General features: G+C 50.7%; 2 protein-coding genes across 3 annotated transcripts; one reads left to right on the forward strand and one right to left on the reverse strand.

Moving 5' to 3' along the window:
• Window positions 1-314: 314 nt before the first annotated feature.
• Window positions 315-13,461, reverse strand: GALT (galactose-1-phosphate uridylyltransferase). 2 transcript variants are annotated; one of them, XM_053408667.1, is made up of 11 exons: window positions 13,303-13,437; window positions 11,842-12,011; window positions 10,623-10,698; window positions 8,622-8,670; window positions 7,673-7,802; window positions 6,167-6,223; window positions 4,622-4,744; window positions 4,406-4,541; window positions 2,570-2,653; window positions 1,601-1,755; window positions 315-476 (listed from the first exon to the last, which is right to left on the reverse strand). In XM_053408667.1, exons 1-11 carry the CDS (start codon window positions 13,325-13,327, stop codon window positions 414-416), a joined length of 1,068 nt encoding a protein of 355 aa, XP_053264642.1. In that variant the 5' UTR covers window positions 13,328-13,437; the 3' UTR covers window positions 315-413. The 2 variants fall into 2 exon arrangements, with proteins under 2 accessions (XP_053264642.1, XP_053264643.1); XM_053408668.1 differs by lacking the exon at window positions 11,842-12,011 and having other exon boundaries at window positions 13,303-13,461.
• Window positions 13,462-13,763: 302 nt separating this feature from the next.
• SIGMAR1 (sigma non-opioid intracellular receptor 1) lies at window positions 13,764-17,628 on the forward strand. Its single transcript, XM_053408669.1, has 4 exons — window positions 13,764-13,948; window positions 15,358-15,558; window positions 17,121-17,213; window positions 17,301-17,628. Exons 1-4 carry the CDS (start codon window positions 13,771-13,773, stop codon window positions 17,522-17,524), a joined length of 696 nt encoding a protein of 231 aa, XP_053264644.1. The 5' UTR covers window positions 13,764-13,770; the 3' UTR covers window positions 17,525-17,628.
• The last annotated feature ends 3,339 nt before the right edge of the window (window positions 17,629-20,967 follow it).

A 20,967-nucleotide genomic window follows, 5' to 3' on the forward strand; every position in this document is an offset into this window, starting at 1 on the left:
ATGTTAAAAACAACACAGCATTAGAGCAGCTTGGGTCATAGAATCATAGAACTCTGGAGCTGGAAAGGACCCAGGGTTCACCGAGACGTCCAACCCCTGTAGTGCAGGAACCACAGATCATGTAGCCTTTGCAGGAATAGTGGACCCAGAAGGTTTTGCAGAGCTTTTCTCCAAGAGGAGAGGGTGCTTCTCCCAGAAAGCTTGATGGGCCTCAAAAGACCTCGGTTTAGCAGGGCAGAAAGACAATTCCAGCTCGGCCCCAGCTACCAAAGCTATACACAGCCCATGCCACGTGCCCTGCACAGCTCAAGCTTCCCCCACAGAAATGATTCACGCTGATCCCCTTTATCCAAAATCACAGTGATCAACCAAGTGTCCCAAACCCAAAAGGTCCCTGTTGTGCTTTTGCGTTATCAAGTTTCTCTTTGTTTCAGCTGATAATGCTCTTCAGGCAGGTTTCTCAAGCGCTCGGCAGCCTGTGGGGAAAAAGGGAATTGATGTGTGCACTGTTAGAATTCCTGGTCTATGATTGCAGTCACGGGATTCTTGTCTATCACATGACGGTGTGTGTTTTGACTCCACAAAGTGGGAAGTGACGGAGACAGGATGTTTGTGCTACTGTGAAGTGGGACTATTGTCCTTTGTTCTTTTTCTCTTTGCTGTCTGATGCTAGAGAGAGAGGGAGCCATGTTGCTGTGCTCCGTGTGTGTTTAGATGTAAATAAAGTAGAATAGCCAAAATGCTGAGTTGCTGAGGTCTGTCATGCAAGTTGCGCAAACCGTGCGGATCCCTAAGTGTGCCGATGTCTGTTGGCATCGGTTGCTGTGATATTCGGGCTGAAGAAAGCTTTTGAAGCTCCCAAACGATCGACCGGGAGGAAGAGAACACGCCAGTCGGGCATGTGTCTCTGCCAGGGTCCTACTCTAGTGTAGACTGAACTCCTGACAGTCAAAGAGAAGGCCCAGGAAAAGGAGAGCCTCTCTGCCCCAATCCAACCAGGCCTCAAACTTGCCAAAGAAGAAAGAACTTAGAATAACTCTATTCCAGCAATATTCACCACTGCCCCTCCTGCCGCCTTCATTCTCATTTCCACAAATCTCTGCCATAAATTGCCTTCTTAACCCATTCACAATGTGTATCTAAGAATGTAAGAAGAGCCTGCTGGATCAGGCCAAAGGCCCATCTGGTCCAGCATCACAGTGGACAACCAGATGTTGTGGGAAATCCAGAAGCAGGATTCAAGCACAACAGCAGGACTCTTCTCTCCTGGGTTTCCAACACCTGCTATTTGGTAGCACTGCTGCATAGACTGAGCAGAGCCATCGTGGCCAATAGCCATCGAAAGCCCTCTCCTCCAAGAGGTCCAATCCTCTTGTAAAGCCATCAAGGATCGGCGGCCATCACTGCCATCTTGTGGCAGGGAGTTCCACAGTTTAACTATGCGCTTTCCTCTGCCCTGAATCTCCCAATGTTCAGCTTCACTGGATGTCCACGAGGTCCAGTGTTATGAGCGAGGGAATAAAACTTACCTCTTCCCCAGCCAAGCCCCGTTTTACAAACTCTTATCCTGTCCCCTCTTCACTTGCCAAGTTCTACTCACCTGCTCGGGCGTCAAATCCCTCTGAGCCTGAGCCAGCATTTCGTAGCCAACCATGAACTTGCGGACGGTGGCCGAACGCAGCAAAGGTGGGTAGTAATGGGCATGAAGCTGCCAGTGGCTGCAGTCAGCGTCAAGGTAGGGTCCTGTTGGGGCTCCTATTAGAAGAGGAGAGAAAAGGGAGTGAGGCTGGGGCACCGCAAGGCAGAGAGTCAGGTGCCGGCTAGTGCAGGGGATGGAGATGCGTAGGCTGGATGAGGGCCAAATGGGTGAATCTGACCCTCACCGTCAGGAGGGGAAGACTGGGAAGGAATTCTGCCCTGCAGAGGACCTTAAGGTCCTTGGATAACCATAGTTTAGAGGTCCCGGGCCCTAAGGAAGTCAGACTATCCTCCACCAGGGCCAGGGCCTTCTCAGTGATGGCTCCGATCTGGTGGAATGCTCTGTCCCAGGAGACCAGGGCCCTTCAAGATTTAACCTCCTTCTATCAGGCCTGTAAGACAGAGCTATTCCGCCTGGCCTTTAATTTGATCTTTTATTTCCCTTCTCTTCCTTCCCCCTCCCCTTTTATGAAGATCACCTGCTCTGAGACCCCAAAGCTAATTCTTTCCTGGCCTCCTCGTTATACATGTTTTTATACTGTATTTTATGCTGCTTTTACAATTAAGTGTTTTAAATTTGTTGTTAGCTGTCCTGAGCCCGGTTTTTGAACCGGGAAGGGCGAGGTATAAATAAAAATTTATTATTATTTATTTATTATTAAGAGTTGGTCAAGGAGAGAGGACAGGACAGGGCAAACAAAGACTCCTGTCCTCCTAACAGAATGGGAAGGTTGAGCAAGGTAGCCCTTGCTGCCAGGCAACCTTTTATCACAGGGGGTTGGACTAGATTGGGGCTCAAGTGGGGTTCAAGAGAACTTTGACACAGAATCAAAATCATTGGGCACCTGAAATTTCTCTGCCCTGTGCTTACCATGCCACCCCATGGAGTAAGGGAAGGAGATCTGGAAGAGGTTGTCATACTTGGTGAGAAGCCTCTTCATGATGGAAGCCAGGCCTGAAAGACAGGAGACCCAGAGACATCAGCCCGCTTGCCTTGTGTGCGCGAAATCTTGCTCAGAAAGCTTCCGTGAATTAAGATGCTTCATATAAAGCTCACAGCCCAAGCCAGCAGCAGGAATCCCACCTGAGGCATCTTTCCCAGGAAACAATTGCCCTGATTCTGCTGCGGCCGCCTCCAGTCTCAACCTGGCTCCTGAGACACAACGCCAATAGCATGCGCAGGGCAACAGTGACAGAGCTGCTCTTAAGCACCAACACAAAGTTTGGTGGACCAGGAAGAGGCCCTTCATGGCTTGAATGCGGCCCCATAGGTCAAATCATCTATCCTTGATCTTAAAAGACCCCTCCAGGTGCTCTGGCCCACCTGCTCTCAAAGACCTTCAGCAGGTGACCTTTCCGCACAACGTATTTGTTTATTTAATTGCACTTACAGTCTACCCTTTTCCTACAGGGAAATTGAGGCGGCGTATGTGGTTCACCCCACGGCTTTTTGTTTTCAAGAAAAATAGGTGCCAGAACTCACCATGAACTACTGCAACGCGCTCTACGTGGGGCTACCTTTCAAGGTGACCCGGAAACTACAACTAATCCAGAATGCGGCAACTAGACTGGTGACTGGGAGCGGCCGCCAAAACCACATAACACCGGTCTTGAAAGACCCACATTGGCTCCCAGTACGTTTCCGAGCACAATTCAAAGTGTTGGTGCTGACCTTTAAAGCCCTAAATGGCCTCGGTCCAGTATACCTGAAAGAGCGTCTCCACCCCCATTACTCCGAGGGCTTTCTGGCAGTTCCCTCGCTGCAAGAAACCAAGTTACAGGGAACCAGGCAGAGGGCCTTCTCGGTAGTGGAATGCCCTGTGGAACGCCCTGCCACCAGATGTCAAAGAGAAAAACAACTACCAGACTTTTAGAAGACATCTGAAGGCAGCCCTGTTTAGGGAAGCTTTTAATGTTTAACAGACCACTGTATTTTAATACTTTGTTGGAAGCCGCCCAGAGTGGCTGGGGAAACCCAGCCAGATGGGCGGGGTATAAATAATAAATTCTATTCTATTCTATTCTATCTAGAGGTCTTAGCAGACCGCAAACTTCACCTGAGTCAATGGTGTGATGCAGCAGGAAGAAAAAAAGATTCTATGATTCCTGTATTGGGCGGGGCATAAATAATACATTATATTTGTTTGTTTGTTTGTTTATACCCCGCCCATCTGTCTGGGCTTCCCCAGCCACTCTGGGTGGCTTCCAAAAAAATATTAAAATACTGTAATACATCAAAGATTAAAAGCTTCCCTAAACAGGGCTGCCTTCAGATGTCTGGTAGTTGTTGTTCTCTTTGACATCTGAAGGGAGGGAGTTCCACAGGGAGGGCGCCACTACCGAGAAGGCCCTCTGCCTGGTTCCCTGTAACTTGCCTTCTTGCAGTGAGAATTTATTATTATTATTATTATTATTATTATTATTATTTTGTTACAATAAGTTGTTGGGCAACTCAGGGCAACCCTGAACAGTTGCCAGCTTGACAACATCTGTGCCTCCACCTTCCCTTGCACACACAGACCTCACACCTAAGTTCTTCCTAGCGACGCAGGTTCTCCACTCATACAATGCCAACGGCAGTCTGTTCGTCTGGGAATGCCCCCTCTATTCCTTCTTCTTGGTTTGTCCCTGCTTCCCTTCTCCCCACATTTCAGGGAGGCAGCAGCGCCCGTTCCATGACCCCGCCCTCTTCTGCCAGGGCACTCACTGTCTCTTTCCCCATCCTGGAGGTCCTGAAGGCGACGGACGTGTCGTCGTCGAGGAAGCAGGAGAGTCTGAAAAGGCCACACCGCCCAGTAGGGCACCACCACCACCCAGTCAGAGTTCTCCACCACAATCCGCTCCTGCCAGGGATCACAAAGAGGGGCTCAGCCACAGGTCCAAGCGCCACTGCCACCCTCCCCATGCCCCAGGGGTCCCCGACCTTCCTCTGGGCTTCCAGCTGGGCATATTCAAGCAGCATGGGGATGCCACGCTCGCAAAGGTGCTTCTGCTGCGTCCGGTCCTCCAGGGAGGCTTCATTGGGCAGGAAATTGCTGGCCCAGACCTAGAGAGGGGACGAGAAGGGATGCATCAGTGCAGCCGGGCAATTCAGAAACCTCCACGCTCAAGTCTAACCAACTGAGGCATAGCGGCAGAACATCTGCTTTCAATGCACAAGGTTCCAGGTTCAGTCCCTACCAACATCTCCAGGAAGGGCTGGGAAAGCGCCCTGCCTGGAACCCTGGAGTCACTTGCTAGTCCGTGTACATCTGACTCAGGGGAAGGCAGCTTCCAATGCAACTTTCCCTGGATAAAACAGTGCCTCAACGCACAGGCACAGTTTATAGTAGGCTACTTGCAGGCTTACATTGCCACCATGTGGCCAACATTTTAAGAGCAAGTAAGATAAAGGTAAGGGACACGGTTGGTGTTGTGGGTTAAACCACAGAGCCTAGGACTTGCCGATCAGAAGGTCGGCGGTTCAAATCCCTGTGACGGGGTGAACTCCTGTTGCTCGGTCCCTGCTCCTGCCAACCTAGCAGTTCGAAAGCACATCAAAGTGCAAGTAGATAAATAGGTACCGCTCTGGTGGGAAGGTAAACGGCGTTTCCGTGCGCTGCTCTGGTTTGCCAGAAGTGGCTTAGTCATGATGGCCACATGACCCGGCAGCTGGACGCCGGCTCCCTCGGCCAATAAAGTGAGATGAGCGCAGCAACCCCAGAGTCAGCCACGACTGGACCGAATGGTCAGGGGTCCCTTTACCTTTACTTTTAAGATAAAGGTAAAAGTTAAAGGACTCCTGGATGGTTAAGTCCAGTCAAAGGCGACTATGGGGTTGTGGCGCTCATCTCACTTTCAGGCTGAGGGAACTGGCGTTTTCCACAGACAGCTTTCCGGGTCATGTGCCCAGCAGGACTAAACCGCTTCTGGTGCAACAGAACACTGACAGAAACCAGAGTGCATGGAAACACCGTTTACCCTCCCGCCGGAGCAGTACCTACTTATCTACTTGCAATGGCATGCTTTCAAACTGCTAGGTTGGCAGGATCTGGGAAAGAGCAACGGGAGCTCACTTCGTTGTGGGGATTTGAACCGCCGACCTTTTGATCGGGAAACCCAAGAGGCTCAGTGGTTTGGACCACAGCACCACCCGTGTCCCCTGAACAAGGAAGACGTTCCACATGTCGAATCATAGAATTAGAAGGGATCCCCAAGAGTCATCTACTTCAACCCCCCCGCAGTGCAGGAATCTCAACTAAAGAATCCCTGACTTTTGGCCATCCAACCTTGGCTTGAAAAACTCCAAGGAAGGAGAGTCTACCACCTTCCAAGGGAGTCCGTCCCACTGTCCAACAGCTCTTCGCCTTCCGTGCCATTTGAACTCCCTGGTTTGGGTCCCACCCCCTGAAGAGCCACTTCCAGTCAGTGGAGGCAGCACTGAGCTAACTGGCTCAGTATAATGCAGCTTGCTAGAAAGCCTCCTTACCTGGCAGTGAGGGTGAGGGTTGGAACAGCCCATCATGGCTCCTTTGTTCTCAAAGATCTGCAAGGAGGAAAAGGAGCGATCTTATGCAAGTTCATGACCGGTACCTCTCAACCCCCCTTTGAACTGACCAGTGGTCAAAGTTCCAAGGCAGGGAAACTGGTCCCCTATTCTGGATTCTTAGTGAAATTGTGCTTTTGTACAGTAAGCCGATTTCTACACACCCACAAGTCCCTCTCTAGCCTACACCCAGGCAAACAAGAAGCAGGGACAGAGCTGAAAGATGCATTGCAGCCAGGCAAAAACGACGAGGATGCCAAGGCAGATCAGCTCAGGAGAGTGTCTGGCCTTGGGAGAACCCCAAGAGCCAGCTAAGAGGCACCAAGGGTTCCCCATTCCTGCTCCAGATCGCTCACCATTTTTGCCTTCTAAAAGGGAAACTATTGCTTCTCTCCAGGAAGAACGGGCAGCCCAAGAAGGGATGGAGCAGGAGATAATGTAAGAACGTAAGAGCCTGCTGGATCAGGCCCAAGGCCCACCTAGTCCAGCATCCTGTTCTCACAGGGGCTAAGCAGCTGCCATTATGGGAGACCCGCAGAGCAGGATCCGAGCACAAGAGCCCTCTCGCCTCTCCTGTGGTTTCCAGTAACTGCTATTCAGAAGCATTGCTGCCTCCAACCATGGGGGCAGAGCGTAGCCATCGTGGCTAGGAGCCATCATGGCTTTCTGTAGCAGCATGTTCTGTAGTTTAACTATGCTCTTGGACATTAATTGAACTAGCTCCGCTGTACATCGGGGAGGGCTGTGTGGAGAGAGTCTCTTCCTTTAAATTCCTAGGAGTTTATCTCAGTGAAGACCTTACTTGGAAAATCAATACAACCCAGGTGGTTAAGAAAGCCCAACAGAGACTCCATCTCCTCAGAATATTGCGAAAGAACAATGTCAATCAACATTTGATGACCTCCTTCTACCGGTCAACAATAGAAAGTGTCCTTTCCTACTGCATCACGGTCTGGGACGCTGGTTTGACATCATCTGATAGGAAGTGCCTGCAGAGGGTGGTGACTACAGCATAAGATATTATGGGCTGTCCCATGAATCCGCTGGATGAAATAGCGGAAGAACGTTGCCTCTGGAGAGTGAGGAAAATTCTCAGGGATGATCCACACCCTGGCCGGCACTTTCTTGATCTCCTGCCCTCGGGCAGAAGATATAGAAGCAGGATTAGTCGCACCAACAGGGTAAAGAACAGCTTCTATTCGTGGGCTGTTCGGCTGCTGAATGAAAAGATAACAACAGCGCAACTGACTTTCGGGTTTGGTGGGTGTGCGTCAGCAGACGAGGGGAATTAAGACTAAGAGAGCTGAGTGGGGGGTGCTCGTGTAATCTCAATTGTACAAGTGACAATAAAGTATTTCAATTTCAATAATGTGAGGGTTAGTAAAAATGAAGTCTTGGGGCAGGAGGGGTTGTGGTGGTTGGCCAAGGTAGGTCCTTTCAGCAACTGACCTGCACCCAGGAGTAAGAGGCACCCAGCTCCACAGCTATCTCCAACCACTTGTCAATCACGCTGCGGATCTCAGCAAGTGACATGAGGGGCAGAGTCATGTCAGACCAGGGGTGGAAGCACATCACTTTGCTGGGGGGAAAGGGAAAAGGAGAAGGAGCAAAGATCCTAGAATCAATTGGCTGGAAGGACCCAGGTCACCCTATCCAGCCCAAACTCTGCCCATGGGTAACAAACATAATCAGGACTAGTCTGCATCCCAAGTACAGGACAGGTCTGAATGAGGTATGCCACTCTTAAGTGGCTGCAGAGCAAACAACTCCACATTTTAATTCATAGAAAGTATACTACTTAATTACAGTCATACATTGGGTTATAGATGCTTCAGGTTGCGTTTTTTTCAGGTCATGGACCGCCGAAACCCAGAAATACTGGATGGGTTACTTCCGGAGTTCAGCGGTCACGCATGCACAGAAGCGCTAAATCAAGCTTTGCGCATGCACAGAAGCACTGAATTCCAACCTGCGCATACGCACCGCTGTGGGTTGTGAACGCTGTGGGTTGTGAACGTGCATCCTGCACGTATCACGTTCGCAACCCAAGAGTCCACTGTATATATATATTTTTAAACACAAAGCGGTTTACAAAAAGGGTAAAATAGCAGAGGTGGCCTTGAGATCTCTGGAACTAGAAATCATGCATTTTCTAGAAGTCATGCATATGGAAGTGGAAAGCCAGACTGTTGGGGAAATCATGATACGATGGAGGCAAGGCAAGACAAGCCGAGGAATTCCTACTCTGCAAAAACTGTTTGCAGTTCCTGGAAAAGGCAGGGAGAAGGACTGGGCCAAGAAGGGAAAAGTGCAAAAAGCAGCAACACAAGGGAACCCTAAGCCAGCCATTCGGCTCAGCAGGAGGGAAGGGCTGGGGAACACAAGGAGCCAGATTTACCACACGCCTCGAGCGGACGCTGCACGGAACAAGGGGTGGTCGCCAGCATCTGCGGAAGGAGAGGAAATCCAGTGAGAAAGGCAGGGAGGCGGGCAACGGGTGCAATCCAAGAAAAGGCCAGCGCACCAGGAGGTTGCACAGCTGTGATGTCAGCCTCCCTCAGACCCCACAATTCATCTTCTAGCCCAGCCAGGGACTTGTCATCAGTGCTACTGCACGACTGCAATCCCACCCGCCATCTCCTGCAGTGAACTCTGCTGCCCCCAACTCAGGAGGGACTTTCAGGCCCAATGTATATGGTGCACACTGTGAAGGGCAAGTGAGAGGTTTGTATAAACTGTCATGGTGGTTCAGCATCCCTTCAGTGTACTGTAAATCAACACGGGAAAACTGTGCCTAATCCTGGACTACACAGAGATGTCATACTGCACGGATGCCTGCTGACAGCTCAGGAATTGCCAGTGGATCTCCATGGACAGAGGGGTATCTTTAAGTGCAGCAAACAGGACAAAGAAGATCCCATTATTCTGCAGACTTCAACCATGGCTCTCCACAGTGCAGCATCCGGCATGAGGTGGTCCCAGGCCCTTGCCTGTTTTGCACAGAAGCAGTAAGCCAACTGGGGCACTCCCCAAGAGCACCCAGCCGACCCCTGGAATGGAATGCTGGACTGGTTGGGCCCTTGGCCTCATCCAGCAAGGCTCTTCTCGTGCCAATACCTTACACTTAATCTTTGTATTGTATTGGTTGTGTCTAGAATAGATTTATGAAAGATTTAGAAAACTTATTGATTAGAATATTTGAGATTGTAGGGGGAAAATATGGAATAACAGATACAATTTTGCTTAAAATGTATATAGGAAGTGCAGTGTAAGTGATGGAAGTCAATCAATGAAATAAGCCAATCAATGAAATTTTATTATTGAGATATTTGTAGAATAAATCTGGAAGAAATTCTTCCATGTTTTCTTATTCCTCTTTTTCTCCTTATTTTTTCTTTTTCCTTTTCTTCCTTTTTTCTTTTTTGTTCTTTTTTTACATATGCGTGCTTATCTGAAATATATATGTATGTATGTATTTGCAGTATTTTGTTTGTATTTTGTAATAATTATGTTAAATAAAAATTTTTTAAAAAGGCTCTTCTCATGTTACATTGCCTGTCAGAAGGGCAAGAGCCCTCCTCAGAGTACTTTAGCAACTTTTGTCACATCAGGATGAGCCTTTGAAACAAGTCGAACCAAGCTGAGCTCCTTTCTCTCCATCCACAGTCCCCTGGGACATCCATGGGCAGCTAACATTTTCCAGCTAAGTCATAGAATCATAGAGTTGGAAGAGACCACAAGGGCCATCGAGTCCAACCCCCTGCCAAGCAGGAAACACCATCAGAGCACTCCTGACATATGGTTGTCAAGCCTTTGCTTAAAGACCTCCAAAGAAGGAGACTCCACCACACTCCTTGGCAGCAAATTCCACTGTCCAACAGCTCTTACCGTCAGGAAGTTCTTCCTAATGTTTAGGTGGAATCTTCTTTCTTGTAGTTTGGATCCATTGCTCCGTGTCCGCTTCTCTGGAGCAGCAGAAAACAACCTTTCTCCCTCCTCTATGTGACATCCTTTTATATATTTGAACATGGCTATCATATCACCCCTTAACTTCCTCTTCTCCAGGCTAAACATGCCCAGCTCCCTTAGCTGTTCCTCATAAGTCACAGACCCTCAACTTTGAAAAAATGCTACAACCTGCAGCAGAACTGCCACGTGTCTCTCTTTTTTTTCTGACAAGGCCCTTCTGCTTTTAACTGCTGGAATCCTTATGGCTGAACAGGTAGCCCTGCCAGAAACAAGAACACACAGCGACCCTAACTGGAAGCTATTCACTATATTAACAAAGGATCCTGGCTCATTCCCTGTGGAGGAGAAATCGTTAAACGGGTTCTCATTGAGCCTCATCTTCCTTGGTAAATGGTTAAGTGCTAATAAGAAAAACTAGGTGGATTCTTACCAGGCTCCGGGGCATCTGGCTGCAGCGCAGGGAAGTCGTTGTCAAAGACAAATGTGTCCTCGTAGTGGGGATTCACCTGCATGAGGACAAACACAGCAAAACACAGGTTGCAGTCAGGCTGCTGAGCTGCAAGACCGTAGGACCGCAACTTTAGTTTCAACTCTCTACCAAATATTTCCAAGATTTCAGTCTTTAGGGCCAGGGGGGGAATTTCCCCAGAATTGAGAGGATAGAGAAGAGAGAGTCAGTCATACCTGCAACCATAAAATCCAATGAAAACCAAAATTCTGCTTTATTGGGACTCCAATATTTCAATTTGGACAGGATGTGCTCTTTTCCAGAGGAACTTGTTAGAAAACGGTTCTCAAGGGGTGATGGTGGAGAGTAGAATGATTTCGGAGAGCTATGCTGGACAGTAAAAAAAATTAACCCACCCCACTACTGCCTGATGTTTCTGTGTAAAGCTTCTTATTGGCTTTTGACTGTCCTGCAGACACTGCTGGAGAGTATTTAATTTTTTAAAAAAAACAACCCGCAGGCACAAGATAACAGGCTCTTTCTGCTTCACAACGATTAGCCAGTGTGGTGTAGTGGTTAGAGTGTTGGACTAGGACCTCGGAAACCAAGGTTAAAATCCCCTTGCATCCATGAGCTTACCTGGGTGAATTTATGCCAGTCACTGTCTCTCAGCCGAGCCTAATTCATAGAAGTTACTATGAGGTTAAAACTGGGGAGGAATAGAGGCAGACATTCCTCTTTAAGTATTTGGAGAAAAGGTGGGATGTAAAAGTGATAAATAAACACAACAGATGGTTATGAACTGATTTATGGCACTGTGGGTTAAACCACAGAGCCTAGGACTTGCCGATCAGAATGTCGGAGGTTCAAATCCCTGCGACGGGGTGAGCTCCCGTTGCTCGGTCCCTGCTCCAGTTCAAAAAAACGTCGAAGTGCAAGTAGATAAATAGGTACCACTCCGGCGGGAAGGTAAACGGCGTTTCTGTGCACTGCTCTTGTTCGCCAGAAGCGGCTTAGTCATGCTGGACACATGACCCGGAAGCTGTACGCCGGCTCCCTTGGTCAATAAAGCGAGATGAGCGCCACAACCCCAGAGTCGGCCACGACCGGACCTAATGGTCAGGGGTCCCTTTACCTTTTATGGCCTCCATTGAGGATTGAGGGGTCTGTATCGCCCTCCCTGCCCCTGGCAACACAGTACCTGGCCATTGGCTCTCTTGGCTCCGGGGCACAAAGGGTTGCCCGGATCACAGCGCGGGATGTCCTCCTGGGGTGGCTTCTCCACCTGCCCCTGCCACGGGCGCCGCATGCGGTGGGCTGAGACCAGCACCCAGTCATCACGCAAGGGGTTGTAGCGCAGGTGCTGGTGCTCTGGAGAGGGAGGGAGGGAGGGAGGGAGGAAGCAGAGTTAGGGACGCAGGAACACAAGGTGGGGGACAGGTGGCTAGGGCACCACCACCACCATGACCCCTAGGAAACCCTTCCCCTTTAGCCCTGCCTGTCTCCCTGGCCACAGACCCCTCCATGTCATGACAGAAGCCCCGCCCCTCCAAGGCAAGCCCCACCCACCACACCTAGCAGCAGACCCCTCCCATTTATAGACAAGCCCCGCCCCTCCAAGGCAAGCCACACCCACCACTCCTAGCAGCAGACCCCTCCCATTTAAGGCAAGCTCCACCCACACCTAGCAACAAGCCCCTCCCCTCCAAGGCAAGCCCCACCCACCACACCTAGGAGCAGGCCCCTCCCATTTACGGGATGCTCCACCCACACCTAGCAACAAGCCCCTCCCCTCCAAGGCAAGCCCCACCCACCACTCCTAGCAGCAGGCCCCTCCCATTTAAGGCAAGCTCCACCCACACCTAGCAACAAGCCCCACCCCTCCAAGGCAAGCCCCACCCACCACTCCTAACAGCAGACCCCTCCCATTTAAGGCAAGCTCCACCCACACCTAGCAACAAGCCCCACCCCTCCAAGGCAAGCCACACCCACCACTCCTAGCAGCAGACCCCTCCCATTTAAGGCAAGCTCCACCCACACCTAGCAACAAGCCCCACCCCTCCAAGGCAAGCCCCACCCACCACTCCTAGCAGCAGACCCCTCCCATTTAAGGGATGCTCCACCCACACCTAGCAACAAGCCCCGCCCCTCCAAGGCAAGCCACACCCACCACTCCTAGCAGCAGACCCCTCCCATTTAAGGCAAGCTCCACCCACACCTAGCAACAAGCCCCACCCCTCCAAGGCAAGCCCCACCCACCACTCCTAGCAGCAGGCCCCTCCCATTTAAGGGATGCTCCACCCACACCTAGCAACAAGCCCCTCCCCTCCAAGGCAAGCCCCACCCACCACTCCTAGCAGCAGGCCCCTCCCATTTACGGGATGCTCCACCCACACCTAGCAACAAGCCCCTCCCCTCCAAGGCAAGCCCCACCCACCACTCCTAGCAGCAGGCCCCTCCCATTTAAGGCAAGCTCCACCCACATCTAGCAACAAGCCCCTCCCCTCCAAGGCAAGCCCCGCCCTTCTGCATATCAACCTTCGTCTCCTTGGCAACAGCGCCCTCCCACCCCGTGACAGGAATGGGGCGGGGCTAAGATAGGCCCCTCGACTCCCAAGCCCCGCCCACACACACTCCACCGCGCTCTCCCTGCAGGAGGTACCGCTGGGCTGGAACTTCTCCGCCATCCTCCGCCGCTTCCTTCTCTCCGGCCCCGCCCGCCCATCACGTGACCTTCAGCGCACCGTCACGTGAACTTGCCCCGAAGGGCGCGCGGGTCAGCCCGAGGCGCCGGACGCACGCGGTTGGCCGAGGCGCCTCACGTGACAGAACGCGCGGTGGGCGGTGCCCGGGGTGGGACGGGGTTGGCGAGGGAGGAGCCAGGAGACGCGCGCCCGAAGCGGCCTTCGAAGAGCGTCGCCCCGGGTCGCCATTGGCGGGGACGCTCGAGCGTCTTCTGCCGCCATTGGCGGGCGGGCGCAGCGCGGGGCGTGATTGGCCGGCCGTCCTGAGGCGGCGAGGCTTGCCATTGGCTCTGCCCGGGGTTGTCCGGCTGCCCGTGGCGCAGGCGCGGTAGCCCCGCTGCTTCGTCTCCGTCTCCTTCTCCTTCTCCTCCTCCTGCGTCTCGGCGATGCGGTGGCTGCCGGCGCCGCGCTGGGCCGGGCGCTTTGCGCGGGTGGCGGTGGCCGTGACGGCGGCGGCGGCGCTGCTGGTGGGGGCGCTGCGCTGCTGGGTCGCCCTCTCGGCCTCGTCGCGCCGCTTCGAGTTCGACCCCGAGGAGATCGCGCGCCTCGCCAAGCACCACGCAGGCGCGTCACGGGGGGGGGGAAGGGGGCTGGTCGGGGTCTCTGGCTCGGGGGGGGGGGCTTCGGGGTCTTAGGCTGAGAGATCCGTCAGGCAGAAATGGAGTAAACAGAATAATAATAATAATAATGGGGGTCTTTCAGCTGCCCTTGCTTTTAATTCGGAAGGCGCCATGAGTCCCTGTCAGGGGAAAAGGCAGGGTGTAAATATTTACAGTGGTACCTCGGGTTACAGACGCTTCAGGTTACAGACTCCACTAACCCAGAAATAGTACCTCGGGTTAAGAACGTTGCTTCAGGATGAGGACAGAAATCGTGCTCCGGCAGTGCGGCAGCAGCAGGAGGCCCCATTAGCTAAAGTGGTGCTTCAGGTTAAGAACAGTTTTAGGTTAAGTACGGACCTCCGGAACGAATTAAGTACTTAACCCGAGGTACCACTGTATATGCTGTGAACTGCCCTGAGATATATACAAATTTAATAAATTTAAATATGTGATAATAAGGAGACACCTCACTTCTTGGTCGTTGAAAATACGTGGTGTGGTTTACCTTAAAAACAAACAAACCCTAACCAATAAAATTACCAATAAGGTAAAAAATCATTAGTGATGGTTTGAGGCTTTCGAAAATTTAAAACAGCCATAGGTCAAAATTTGGGGTGACTTTTTAAACACTGGTGTCCAGCCCTGCTTCAACCCAGAGGTCGGGCAGCCGTCAGCCATGGCTGCTTTAGTTGTGGCTCCTGCATTGCAGAGGGTGGGCCTTTGAGGTGCCCTTCCAACTGTACATTTCTTTGACTCCCGGTGGGCTTTTGAGGGGGAACAGCCGTTTGTTTTAACTTCAACTCGTTTCTTTTTTAAAGGAAAGGTGTGGTGTGAAAGGTTTTGGATGAATTTAAATGCATAAATGTTTTCAGATCTATGGAGGAGGCGGCGTTTGCTTGGCCTTTTCCAGTCTACCTCAGGCAGCACCTAACCTTCCATCTCTGTTCTTCCCTTTGAGAAGCTGAAGTCGCCTTGCCATCATCCAGACTCCTGGCTGCCCCAGAACATGCAAAATATCTCAGCCTGCTTGATGTTAATGGAAAAATCAACAGGGAGCAGCTGTCTGAAGCCCAGCTTGCTGGCCCTTGCTTGGCCACTGTCAGGGATTGTGTTTAGAGAGATAGGTCTTGCCAAGCGAAACAGTTTCGGGACTAAATAATTAGTTTTTAAGACTTGATACTGATCTCTTACACGCTCAGACCATGTAAAGTCAAATGCTGATGGTGTAGATGGACTCCCAGCTTATTATAAGAGGGAGTCATCCGATCTGTTCTACCCAACAAGGGATAGAAGCTTCATTTCCACTTTCACAAGAAAGGGAGGCTGTTCTCACTAGGACTCAGTGTTGCTTTCCACCCCTGCTTCCTACAGGCCTGGACCACGAGTTGGCTTTTTCCAAGATCATTGTGGAACTGCGCAAGAAGCACCCAGGACACATCCTGCCAGATGAGGACTTGCAGTGGGTTTTTGTCAATGCCGGTGGCTGGATGGGTTCCATGTGCCTGCTCCATGCTTCCTTCTCTGAGTACGTTCTGCTCTTTGGCACAGCTGTCGACGCTGGGGGACACTCAGGTAAGCTAGATTGAACCGCACAGGATGCTGATATGGAGGGTCAGAGAAAAAGGTTTCTCTCTTCGAGCATCAGGAGAATAGAATTGGCTCCTAAGTTTAGAGGAGGTTTTAAGTTTGACCTACAATTTCATTGGGACGCGGGTGGCGCTGTGGGTAAAACCTCAGCGCCTAGGACTTGCCAATCGCATGGTCGGCAGTTTGAATCCCCACGGCGGGGTGAGCTCCCATCTTTCTGTTCCAGCTCCTGCCCACCTAGCAGTTCGAAAGCACCCTTAAAGTGCAAGTAGATAAATAGGTACCACTTTATAGCGGGAAGGTAAACGGCGTTCCGTGTGCTGCATTGGTGCAGGCTCACCAGAGCAGCGATATCACACTGGCCATGTGACCCGGAAGTGTCTGCGGACAGCGGCGGCTCCCGGCCTCTAGAGTGAGATGAGCGCACAACCCTAGAGTCTGTCAAGACTGACCCGTACGGGCAGGGGTACCTTTACTTTTACCTTACAATTTCATTGGTGGCGTTGGTGCAGATTATGCAGTCCATTTGGCTTTGGGCACAAGGAACATTTCTTCATATGCATGATCTGCATCCATATGCATTTTTAGCTAGAAGTAGATCCTCTTACAAATGGTAGAGCTTGCTCCCGAGTTAGTGCTTATTTGAGCATTAGCCATAAAGGGTGGATGTCGGCAAGCTGCTGTGTCTCAGTGCACATCCTGTAGAATTGGGAGTGATATGTTTGCAGCTGGCTCACTGCTTAAACAGGCTGCCACATTTTGCACTAACTGCAGCTTTTGGATCATCTTCAAGGGTGGCCTCAAGTAGAGAGCTTTACATTTATTGAAACAGGAGGTTGGGTAAAGGTAAAGGGACCCCTGACCATTAGGTCCAGTCGTGACCGACTCTGGGCGCTCATCTCGCTTTATTGGCCAAGGGAGCTGGGGTACCACTTCCGGGTCATGTGTCCAGCAAGCATGACTAAGCCTCTTCTGGCGAACCAGAGCAGCGCACGGAAACGCTGTTTACCTTCCCGCTGGAGCGGTACCTATTTATCTACTTGCACTTTGACGTGCTTTCGAACTGCTAGGTGGGCAGGAGCTGGGACCGAACAACGGGAGCTCACCCCGTCGTGGGGATTCGAACCATCAACCTTCTGATCGGCAAGCCCTAGACTCTGTGGTTTAACCCACAGCGCCACCCGCATCGAAACAGGAGGTTACTAGCTGGCAAATCAACCAGAGCTGGTAATAGGCACTCTGCCCTACTGACACCACTTGGTCTTCCGCTCCATCAAGACCTGATTGGCTATTCAATTCTTGAAGGCAGGAGCCACCTTTCCACACTCCTTCCTTTGGTGTAACCCACCCTGCCACCGGTCTCTCTGTCCCCCACTTCCTCATCAAAGGATAAGACTTCTACAGCTGGCGGAGGATGAGATTTTGGCATTGCTTTCTCCATCTCCCTCCAAACTAGCAGTTACAGTAAGAGCAGTCAATTCTCGCCTACTGAGTTGCGTTGCCCCTTAGTTCTTAACTGCTACTGGATGCTGTTTCTTCCCTTGCAGGTCGATACTGGGCCGATATCTACGATACCATCATCTCGGGGACCTTCCGGCAGTGGAAAGAAGGAACAACCAAAAGCGAGATCTACTACCCAGGTGAGTTGCGTGTTCCTTGTAAGGTGAGGCTTCTGTGGGGGGAGGAGCAGCACGAAACTCTTTAAGTGTTGTTGCCTTTTTCTGCAGGAGATACCATCATCCACCGGTCTGGAGAGGCCACGTCAGTGCAGTGGAGTGCCGGCACATGGATGGTGGAGTACGGCCGCGGTTTCATCCCTTCGACGCTCCCCTTTGCCCTTGCTGACACAATCTTCAGCACTCAGGACTTCCTCACCCTCTTCTACACTGTGCGTGTTTACGTCAAGGGGCTGCTCCTGGAGCTCAATGCCTACTTCAGCGACTCGGGCTAGTGAGCGCTCGCTGCTCCTAGGCTCCAAGTCAGTCATCATCCCCCTTGAAATGGAAGGCTCTCCTCCCTCATTGCCTCCCCTTGGCTGTGCTGTGTACTAGAGAGCAGTGGTGTACCTCGTGTGTTGAGAAATACCCACACAATACTGGGAGCATCATATGTGTTTCAGCAGGCATAAGAGAGGATCTACCAGCAGTAAGAGGGAATCCTATCTTCCTATCTTTCAATACCTGAATGCTTCCTTCATGTATTTCTGTAAGTCTGCTGTGCTCTGCAATGTGATTTAATGGGCGCTTTAATGGAAATGTGGACGGCCAAGATTCAGGGTTTCTTTGGCCATGCATAGACGAGAGAGAGGCTGTTGCATTACATTCTGGGTGTGATTGAGCCACCTTAGGATGCAACCTACTGAGCTCATGTCAGTGCATGGCTTTTGCTTTTGCTTTTCTTTTTGGGGGGGATGGGGGTGCTTGAAACATATATACACATACCACCCTCTCTAGAAATGAATGGTGTTGGAGCAGCAGCAGTACAATGAGAGTCTCTGAGCTCCCCCAGTATATTTGCACTACTGTTTAACACAGACAAAAAAATTAAATACTTCCTGCTAAATTTTGATCCTCTCCTACCCACCCCCCTTGATTTGACGTGGGCATTTTCCTGTTCCTCTGTCGGTAGGTGTGGTTGGTTCTTTGGGGCCTGCTGTGTGGGGCACTTGGCTCTTGGTCTGTGTTTGTAACATGACTTATCCTGTATGTCTTAATCCCCACGGGGCCAATGTCTGGGAGGGAGCTGCCTTCCACCCTTCCATCCTCAAAATGGGTTGCACGTTCTCAAGAGGACCTCATCCAGTTTTATCCTGTAATACTAATACGGAGAGCCGCTGTCCATCGCCTTAACTTAGAGCCTTACTCCGGTGGCCTCTTCAGCTATGCACGCATGTGTAGATATATAGATATATATATTTGTATACCTCTTAGTGTTGATGTCTGTGGCAGGATGCCATACGGCCACTGTTCCCAGGGATGGTTTTGATTCAACCCTGGGGTGAGAATCTTGGTTGGAGTCTGCTTGGACCAGACACTGCTCTTATTTCTTTTTTTCTTCCACAGTTCCTAATTGGGCTTGAGCCCAAAGGTGGAATTTTTAGGCTCAAAATTCAACTGGGGTTGGGGGGGCGGGGAGGTGTAGGGCCGAACCCAGGGATGATTTCATGGGGGTGGCAAAATGGGTGAAAAGTTTGCTTGGGCTTCCTGTTGGGTGGCCATAGTGGTGGCATTTGTTCTTCTCTCTTTTCCTTTCCACTGTTTCTTTAGCAAAGACAGAACTCTTCTTTACCAAATGTCAGTTGCAACCCCCCACCCTGGTATAGTAAAGTTCCAGGATATTTGGATGGCTGGGGAGACAACTGGAAGCCCCAAGAGGAGGAGGGTTTTTAAGGACCCCTCGCATGTATTGTGCAAACTGCCTGCCTTTAAGTTGCCTGCAGATGGGACTATGAAATGGGGCGTGGTTGCCCTAGCCGAAGTTCCAAAGGTTTTGATAGATCATGTATCTCTGCCCTAGCCACTTCCTCTTAGCACCTAATAACCATGTTCTTCAGATAACTGACCGTAGAAGAAACCTTCCTTTCCCCTGCAAATGGAATCTTACTTGGTGGCAGGGCCACCCCAGAAAGTTAAGGATTGCAGAAGCTGTGCTTGCCAGCCCTGAGACTTTGTTCCCACCTCATAGTTTCTTCTTTCCAGTCTTTTCACTTGAAACGCTGTTGTAACTGGGCAGGACGTTTGTCTTCCACCCCCCTATCTATCATTTACCCCCAGTTCCTTCGCTTTTCTTCCTGGGGATTCCATATAGTTCCCACAAGTGCAAATAGAGACTGTTCTTTTGACTCGGGTCGTGTTTGCAGCAGTTCCTGTTCAAGAGGGGGAGAGAGAGAGCTCAGCTGGAGTGCTGGCGTTCCCCACAGTTGCTGACAACCTTCCTGGGCTTTCTCCCCACCCATGACAGCGCTTGCATGGGGAGGCTGCAGTGCAGACTGCATGGTCCAAGGCGGTCTTGCAATTTATTCCTTTTGGCTGTTTTGGTGGCAGGTGACAAGTGCAGCTAAAATGCCCAAACCCCTCCTGCAGCCCCGTAGGTGTGCCTTTAGAAAGGTCACCCCAGGTGCTCAAATATGTGTACTTGGTATGCTTTTGTCTAAAAACCCTGGAGCCAGGTGCTAGCTTACCTAATGGTCCCAGCTGATTAGCAAGCCTTAGAACCTGAAAGGGCAGCTAGTTCCCCTTCTTTAATCCACCCACCCCAACTTCCCCTGGGGCTGAACACTTCTTTGTTTGAATCAGGATGCAGTGATGGTTGCAGGCAGCCGACCTGTTTGCAGGCTTCCTCTGTCCCAGCTTCTGCTAGCTCCTGTCAGAGGAGTCCCACGAGGCTAGCGTTAGCAGCGGCTGAGAATCGGATGCATTTCCAGTACAGTATCCTTGTCACCGTCAGCCAAACATGTAGCATGTGTCTGGTTACTGTCTCAGTTACTGCAACTGTGCCTCCGTGCGCAGCCGACCTGGGTGTTTTGTTTGCCGACCAGTGTTTGAGAATAAATTGGTGTGTATGATTGTTATACTTTGACAAAAAGATAATATAATGAACCATGATTAAACTCACCGTTGTGTGTCTGCTTTTGTTATTGATTGTTGAAAACGGTGGCAAAATGAATTATTTGCTTCATTTTGGTCTTTGTAGGGCAACTGTGAGCTGGAAAGTGGATCTGCGTGACTTTCTTTCCAGATCCTTGGTAGGTGTTCAGGCTCATTTGTCACACCTCGTGCTGCAAGGCCCCCATGCATTTCCAAGACATGAGTCTTTTGCACTGGAAGAAACAAAAAATGATGCATTAGTTGGCTTAACATTGATTGGGGGGGGGGGCTCGTGCAGAATTAACACTTTCCCAGCAAGGATTAAAGATGAGAGAAAGAAATACGAGAGAGTGAAGGGTAAACAGTCTGCAGGATTATGGTGATCCCTGGAGTAGAGGAGTACTCCTTGGAATTTTGATTAATAAAAACTGTAAAACGTGTCCCTCAGCAGGAGCCAGATTTACCTGTCTCCAGACACTGAACTTACAGGTGCCATTGTTCAAAAGCACAGGTGTCACTGAAAGTTTTGAAAGGGTCATCCTTTGAGTATATAATGTTTTGAGCATATCACGGCAATCCTCTGGGCCCAATTCAAAGTGCTGGTTTTGAGCTAGATTCAGGTAGGTAGCCGTGTTGGTCTGATGCAGTCGAAATAAATAAATTGTCCAGTAGCACCTTAGAGGCCAACTAAGTGTGTTCTGGGTATAAGCTTTCATGTGCATACACATCTTCAGATACGTATCTGAAGATGGTGCTACTGGACTATTTGTTTATTTTACTTTGGTTTTGACCTATAAAACTGTCAATT

This window comes from Podarcis raffonei, chromosome 11 (assembly GCF_027172205.1).
Source record: "Podarcis raffonei isolate rPodRaf1 chromosome 11, rPodRaf1.pri, whole genome shotgun sequence".
Taxonomy (NCBI): Eukaryota; Metazoa; Chordata; class Lepidosauria; order Squamata; family Lacertidae; genus Podarcis; species Podarcis raffonei.